General features: G+C 39.2%; 1 protein-coding gene across 2 annotated transcripts; it reads left to right on the top strand.

The window, feature by feature from the left end:
* Positions 1-562: 562 nt before the first annotated feature.
* On the top strand, positions 563-5,862 carry LOC122061097 (65-kDa microtubule-associated protein 3-like). 2 transcript variants are annotated; one of them, XM_042624283.1, is made up of 14 exons: positions 563-862; positions 1,038-1,073; positions 2,041-2,131; positions 2,309-2,515; positions 2,665-2,916; positions 2,998-3,207; positions 3,294-3,449; positions 3,671-3,827; positions 3,939-4,090; positions 4,178-4,265; positions 4,468-4,541; positions 4,757-4,831; positions 4,910-5,195; positions 5,306-5,862. In XM_042624283.1, the coding sequence occupies exons 3-14, from the start codon at positions 2,060-2,062 to the stop codon at positions 5,746-5,748; spliced, it is 2,172 nt and encodes a 723-aa protein (XP_042480217.1). In that variant the 5' UTR covers positions 563-862; positions 1,038-1,073; positions 2,041-2,059; the 3' UTR covers positions 5,749-5,862. The 2 variants fall into 2 exon arrangements, with proteins under 2 accessions (XP_042480217.1, XP_042480216.1); XM_042624282.1 differs by lacking the exon at positions 1,038-1,073.
* Positions 5,863-7,856: the final 1,994 nt, after the last annotated feature.

Genomic DNA, 7,856 nt, shown 5'->3' with positions numbered 1-7,856 from the left:
ATGTCCCAAACTTCAACTTCTTCTTCTACAAAACCGTTCTCTCAAGGCTCTCTCCCGAGCACCTCCAACCACCAAGAGCACGCCTCCTTCGCACTACCTCTCTCTCTCTCTCTCTCTCTCTCTCTCTCTCTCTTGTTTGATGAAGGTTGAAGACAATATAGAAAGGTAAAAAATGGCTCCACTTAATTGATTGACCCTCAAAGCCTCTCACGGTGTTAGGTTGGGTGGGTTTATTTGTGATAAGAAAAACGCAACAGGGCTGGATGTAATAAGGAAAAGAAGGATGTAAATTTTTCTAATAATAATGAAAGGTTGTATAGCTGCTCCGCCAGCTCAGGGACCAATAGGAGGATGGTACAGGCATTGATCAGAGGCCATTTAGCGGCAGATGGTCTTTTCACACCGAGCTGTGATATTGTTTGTCGTGTAATCAAGTGTGTCTTGGCGTAGAGAACGCGACCGTGACCGTTATTTTTTACTAAATAATAATAGGAAAAAGTAATATTTTGAGACCCGTTGCATCTGAAATTCAAATCTCCCTGCAAGGCCCATTAAAATACACCTAAAATCACTCGTCATCGTCCATTATCCTAACGACTACTTCTCTTTCTCCTTCCCTAGGCTTTTTCCGTACCCTCTCTTTCCCTCTCTTGGATACACTAAATCAAGCGTTGATTCTTACAAGGTCTCTAGAAAATCCCCCAAATCTTCAATTATTCCTCAATAAGCCCTGATCTCTCCTTCGGTTATTCATTCTCTGTGAGAAAATCTAACCATTTCCAAGGACAATTCTTCATTCCCGAAGAAATCGGAGTCTTCGGAGCAGTAAAAGATAGAAGCACTATTTTTGTCGTGTAATCAGGTTTGTGCCATGCTTCTTTTTCGAATTCTTCGTGTATGTCTTTCTGTTTATCATTCTCTAATGAAATGTGTGCTTCTCTGTTTTATGTGTATTTATTTATTATTATTATTTTTTTACAACTTGATGAAACAACAATTTGGGATATGGGACTTCGATTTGATGTTTTGGATTCCAGCTTCAGAAGGTAGGTTTTGGTACGCTTTACAACGAGGTAAGTATAGAAACGAGGAATCTCTGCTCTTCTTTCTTCAATTTAGGTTTTTTCTAATCTTTGAAAAGAGGAACCTGCTTTATTAGAGATGATAGAGTAACGAGATGCACTTGTAATTTGATTCTGACATCCAAGAAAGGGGGGAGGTGAGGGGCAAGAGTTTTTTTTTTTTTTTTTTAGTTTAGGTTTAGGTTTGAACTATGAGATCAAGGGAAGCACAATCAGTTATAAACCCAAGACCTAGATACTTCATTAGTTTGCTTGCGCAGGTGAGAGAAACAAAAACATTTCTGCTTTTGTCACCCAAACATAGGAAGGAAAAGAGTATCTCACAAAAAGAGGGGAAAAAAAAAAGGGAGGCGGGAGGGGGGGGGGGGGGTGAAGTATTTGGCATGCACAAGGAACCAATTCTGATGTATATAGATGGCCTACTCTGAAGTATTTGGTATGTATGCACTGGTCTGAAGGAATGCCACTTCTATTTTTTTAAAAAATATTTTAAAGGCAAATGGGCAAGTAAGTACTCGCAAACTACATTAATAATGGTTAATCTAGATCGAGAAGAGCTAGAATTAGTCGAATTGCAACAAAATAATGGCCTTTATGTTTCTGGAAGAACCTTTACCTTCAGTAACTTGAATGGAGTTAATCGTCATTGCTTTCGCTTTCCTATTAATCTAATACTTCTTAAAATATAAAGATAAAGGCAATTTCTTGATGAAATACAACCCTGTTTTATATCTTCACCTGGATCCAACCCTTCTCTTTAATGGTATACTTAGCGATATGTTATTTTTTCTCTTCTTATTTAATTATTTTGTAGTACTCCTTGGATAGCATAACCAACAGGTTCAAACTCTGTTTTTTGTTTCCAAGATTTTTATTGTGAATAACTTACTTCTTTTGGATCAGTTGATCATTCCATTTCTGTTTTTGTATGTCCTACTGAAATGAGTATCTTCTGCAGAGAGAAGTATTGCTTCAACATGTCTACTCCCCAAGATGATCAGTTCTCGCAAATGGAAACAACTTGTGGAACTCTTCTCTATGAACTTAAGGTTTTCCTTGAAGCTTCTGTACAAACGAACAATTCTGCGTTTTATGTTACGGCATTGTTTTCTCATATTTCTTCTTTTCTTGTCCAAAACTACTTTAAGATAAACTAGTTATGTTCCAATTTTAATGCAACCCACGCTGCAGTGGTCAAACTTTCTGCTTTTTAATGTTGAATTCAGGTGATATGGGATGAAGTTGGAGAATCTGATGCTGAAAGGGATAAGATGCTGTATGAATTAGAACAAGAGTGTGTAGAGGTATACAGACGGAAGGTGGATCAGCAAAATCGGAGTAGGGCTCAGCTACGGCAAACAATTGCAGATTATGAAGCAGAGCTTGCAAGCATCTGCTCAGCAATGGGTGAGCGACCAGTACATCTCAGGCAGGTGAGTCTCTGGGTCAATTTTCAAAATAGTTCACCAGGTTGGAGAAAATAATCAATTAAATTTTGCTACTGACTTCTTGCTCACCATTTATCAGCTAGTGGAGATATTCTGACCAGCAACTTGCTTTATTGATTGGTTTGTGTCTTCAGTGTGATCAGGATGCTGGAAGTTTGAAGGAAGAGCTTAGTGCCATTGTTCCAGAGCTGGAGGAGATGCGAAAGAGGAAATGTGAGAGAAGGAACAAATTTATTGATATCCTACAGCAAATACAAAAGATTTCATATGAAATCGGTAGATCCACAGAATACAGTCCATCCAATATTGTGGTGGATGAAACTGATTTGTCCTTAAGAAAGCTTGAAGAATTTCACAGGCAGCTGCAATCATTTCATAAGGAAAAGGTTTGACTTTCAATCCGTACATGTCATCAGGAATTTCTCTGTGCCACAAATTGATCTGATTTCTTTTATATTTATGTACAGGAAGAGCGCCTGAAACAGGTCCTGGACCACCTTAATTCTCTGAACTCTCTATGTTTAGTGCTCGGTATGGATTTCAAGAACACATTAAATGAGGTGCACCCTAGTTTGGATGATTCTGAGGTAACAAAGAACATGAGTGACAATACAATTGAGAGGTTGGCTGCAGCAATTCAAACACTGCGAAAGATCAAGAGAGAGAGGATGCAGAAAGTGAGGATTTGGAGTGTGAATATACTTCATGTTCTTTGACATTAAACCTTTTCCCTTATTCTTACTAACTTTTTAAGCTGTGGCAGCTTCAAGATCTGGCAACGACAATGCTGGAGCTGTGGAATTTGATGGATACACCAATTGAGGAGCAGAAAATGTTTCAGAATGTCACCTGTAACATAGCTGCTTCTGAACATGAAATAACAGAACACAACATTCTCTCTGAGGACTTCATTAATTATGTAAGTGTATAATCATAAAGCCATATGGCTATTTAAAATTTTGGTACTTAATCCCAAGGGGATAGGTCAGTTGGCAAGGTCCAACACCTCACAATTAAGAGCTCATGAGTTCAAGTCTCCTTGGGGCCACCTATCCAAAAAAAAAAAAAAAGTGGTACTTGTTTTTGCTATCGTGGTTTCCTTCCATGGAGAAAGGTTTAATGAATGAATTTATTATGCAGGTTGAGGCAGAAGTTTCTAGACTTGAAGAACTGAAAGCAAGCAAGATGAAAGAGCTTGTTCTGAAGAAGAGATCTGAGTTAGATGAGATTTGCAGACGGACACATATGGTAGCAGAGGCAGATGGAATGCAATGCGTTATTGAAGCTATTGAGTCTGGTCAGAAAGACTGATTATTATATCATTTTTGAAGAGTTTTATATTCACACAGAACGATAGAACCACTAATTTCATCATTATGCAGTAATATGGCCACTTCTTCTTGAGCAGGTGCTGTGGATCCTGCTAGTGTCCTGGAACAAATTGAGCTTCAAATTGCAAACTCGAAAGAGGAAGCATTTAGCAGGAAAGAAATACTTGAAAAGGTTGAGAAATGGTTAGCTGCATGCGAGGAAGAGTGCTGGCTTGAGGAGTATAACAGGGTAGGAAATTTTGGTCTTTCAGAAGAATTTGGATTTCATGTTGCCGTCATTCATGGCTTCATTTTTCCAAATATGGTGGTGTTTCAGGATGAAAATCGATATAATGCCGGTAGGGGTGGCCATCTCATTCTGAAGCGTGCTGAAAAAGCTCGTTCTACAGTGAACAAACTTCCAGGTGCATATATTGCATCATGCATTGTTATACTGGTTGGGAAGGTTCTTGGTGACTCCACCAATTGCGCTTACGTTTCCAAATATTGTTGCTAATTACGGTCTTTGAGGATAATATTTAATGCTAGTTTAGACATTTCAATAGCTTGTCGGTTTATTTGGATGAACTCAATTTCATAAGTTTTTTCTGCTTGGTGTTGGACCAGCCATGGTGGACGCATTGGCATCAAAAACCATAGCATGGGAGAGAGAAAGAGGGGTGGAATTCACATATGATGGTGTAAGCACTCCCTTTTCAATCCCTCAATTTTTCAACATCTCTTTGAAAGTCAACCAAGTCAAAACTTTGAATTGATTTTATCAGCATTGGACTAAATACTCTTAGTTTATACTTAATAATGGGTTTTCTAATTTGGCGTCTGCCCCTAGAATCCTGATGTCTATTGAATTATGCAAATGTGGCTGAATTCTTAATTTTTTTGATCTGTTAAATAGATTCGGCTTCTTGCAATGCTGGAAGAGTATAGTATGTTAAGGCAAGAGAAAGAGCGAAAGCGTCGAAGGCAGCGGGTAGGAACTCTGGTCTATAATCAGTCGCCATAAAATCATGTATGATTTGTGACTCTGCACTCAATTCAACACTTGCAGGATGAAAAGAAACTTCAGGGACAGTTAATGGCAGAGCAGGAAGTGCTTTTTGGGTCCAAACCAAGCCCTTCAAAGCCCCAAAGTGTAAAAAAGGCTCCGAGAACTTCAACTGGTGGTCCCAGCCGCAAAAGACTCTCCCTTGGTGGCGCGATGCTGCAAACTCCTAAACCTGATTCTCTCAACTCCACAAAAGCTGATCTGCTATCACGCACAGTCAAGAAGGGTCTATTGCAAAATGACTCACTTAACCACCATGAGGATGAAGGTTTTGCAGCTTTACCTACAGGTTATTCTTTGTCCCATTTTGTTTTCCTTCTTGAACTTTTACAGATTTGGTGCGTACAAGGTTGTCCTTGATATTTATGTTATATGTAGCATAATTTGAACTTTTTGTAGGTAGGAGAGGCTTGGATAGTGTTGGTCTCCCAGTGAAACAGCACTCCTTAAATGCTGCAGCAGGTGAAATTGAAACACCCATGACGCGAAAACCCTTCTCTCCTGTCTCTAAGTCCAACACGACTAACCTGATGGAAGACATGAACAAAGCACAGAAAATAATTCCTAGTAACAATATGGCGATGACCACACCATCCAAGTTGGCTTCTCTTAACAACAATGAAGAAAACATGACCCCGAAAGCAATAATGTCAGTTCCAGTCCCCTCTACACCTTCAACTGTGTCAGTACCCATGCAGACTGCCATAACTCCGGCTCCATCCTCTGTTCTTAGAGCTAACACCCTGGGAGAGATGGCTGAAGTGATTGAATACTCCTTCGAGGAGAGAAGAGCCGGTTTCATCCTTCCCCAGACACATCTGAAGTCCATTGTCCAAGTTTAACATGATGGATGAACTTGAATCTTCTCGTATAGAGTCAATCGTTATTGACTTGTTCGCTCCTCTTAGTCATGTACATATTCAATTGTTATTTGCTTTATCAATGTGGGTTTCCTACTTCTCTATGTGTGTTTTAAGTACAACTTGGATTTACCAATACAAAATGTCTTCCCATATGGGAACCCTGAATGGTCTTTTGGTTAGGTGCTATACTAGGTTGACTCTTAATTATGGAGAGAGAGACATTAAGAGGTGAGATAAGGACCCGTTTAACAGTTCTTTCCCTTGGAGTGATTTTGGTAGCTTTATATTTTGAACATGGATTGAAGTGTTGAAACACGGGAGATGAACATGAGTGATTATAAGTCGGTAGCAACTCTGACTTTAAGAGTGGAGGAGCTGAATGGTGGAACTGGTTTCATGCAGCTGAATCAAAAATAAGTGGGGGCGAATTAGTTAGTTCAATAGTTGAATTATTTGATCAAAAAATCAAAATTGCCGATCAATTCTCAGTAGGTCTTTAGGCTGGTGTAGTGGAGAAAGAAACAATCCCATCTAGGAAGGGCTCTCTACATTGTCCAAATAATTGCCATATGGCAATTCAATTGGGGCCTAAATTTTGTTAGTAGGTAGACCACAAGGTTCCTTCCTATATATCAAATTTCAGTCAAAACGGACTTTGCCAAAGGGGTAAAATAAAGCTTTGAAAAATCAAGATAAGGAGAATGTGATGCACAATAGTGGTTGATGGCCCAATCGGCTTGCATGGGCATACATAGGATTGCATGCCTATACAAGGGAGGCTATTTGATTGAATAAGGCCATGAATTAAGATTATCAACCAATCGGCTTGCATGTACATACATAGGATTGCATGCTCATATAAGGGAGGCTATTTGATTGATTAGGCCATGAATTAAGATGTGGCTAATCCAAACCATATCCTCTCTATCCAATAGATGGATAACCACATCACTTGTCAACATGGCATGGCACAATGACAATCGGCAACAAATGATCCATTTCTAATATGAGCAACACAAATAACCCTCTGTTCCTACTATAGAATCCCGGTGTTTGAGAAATTACATGGACTTCCCCTGAAATATGGTGGGACTTACAAGTAACTCCAGTCCATTAAGTTGAAACTATTAAGTTATCGAAAACATTCATAAATACCCATTTTACCCTTCATTGATCTAGTTTGACCTTTTTTACCATTTCAAAACAAAACCTTGACATATCACATATGTTACATCGTTCCAACCTCATGCCGTCTAACCTCTTTCCTTGGCATAATAAGCAAGAAAAGCACTATACCTCTTTCTCATTCTTTTTCATTCCACTTCACATTTTGATGTTCACAAAGATTTAAGAGGAAAAGAAATACATAAAACCCCAAGATGAGGAACGTTAAAGTCCTCTCTTCTTCTTCTTCTTCTTCTTCTTCTTCTTCTTCTCTACTTCTCATTCTATGATTCTCTCTTCTGTCTACAACACTACTCTATGATCTATAGAAAAATGTGAAAAGCTACTTCTTGTTTGGTAGATGTGACAGACTTCATCATCACAAAACCAAAAACCCAGGGGTGAGAGAGGCATGGAAGACCGATATCACTCTCATCTCACTATCATTTATATACTCTACTCCACAAATCCAAAAGGAGCTCCACTCAGGACACGAGCCAACCAATCGTCGTCACTTTCCCCAACCTCAAACTCACAGCCCTTGTTCATCCCTTCCTCTGAAATGGTAGAAACAGAGACCTCCCCAATTTTCGGCAAACTTGCTCGGTAAATCCAGGGGACCACTAGGGAAAGGGAACAACCACTTAGCGGGATCCATGAAGTATGAAATGTTAATTCCACCCATGTCGATACTAGCCATCATGATAAAATACTATAAGGGAAGGTCCACAGGTCTTTTCGTTGCCGTTGATCGTCACAAACTATTCACCAATATAGGAGTCTTCCCTACTTTAGGAGGAAACTTTAGAGACAATTGAACACTTATCAGGATTCGTACCAAAATCGCATCTCCTACACTTGGCAACCATATCACATGTAGAGTCAAAAGTGGATGTAATCTCTTCTTTCACTATTATTCATTC

Source organism: Macadamia integrifolia, chromosome 14 (assembly GCF_013358625.1).
Source record: "Macadamia integrifolia cultivar HAES 741 chromosome 14, SCU_Mint_v3, whole genome shotgun sequence".
Classification (NCBI taxonomy): Eukaryota; Viridiplantae; Streptophyta; class Magnoliopsida; order Proteales; family Proteaceae; genus Macadamia; species Macadamia integrifolia.
This window is presented reverse-complemented; position numbering and strand designations above follow the sequence as displayed.

Bases quoted from the DNA above. Each gene is read 5' to 3' on its own strand.
- LOC122061097 (XM_042624282.1), top strand. From the start codon at position 2,060: ATGTCTACTCCCCAAGATGATCAGTTCTCGCAAATGGAAACAACTTGT. The intron at 2,516-2,664 runs GTGAGTCTCTGG...TTGTGTCTTCAG, and splicing joins GACCAGTACATCTCAGGCAG to TGTGATCAGGATGCTGGAAG. The intron at 2,917-2,997 runs GTTTGACTTTCA...ATTTATGTACAG, and splicing joins AATCATTTCATAAGGAAAAG to GAAGAGCGCCTGAAACAGGT.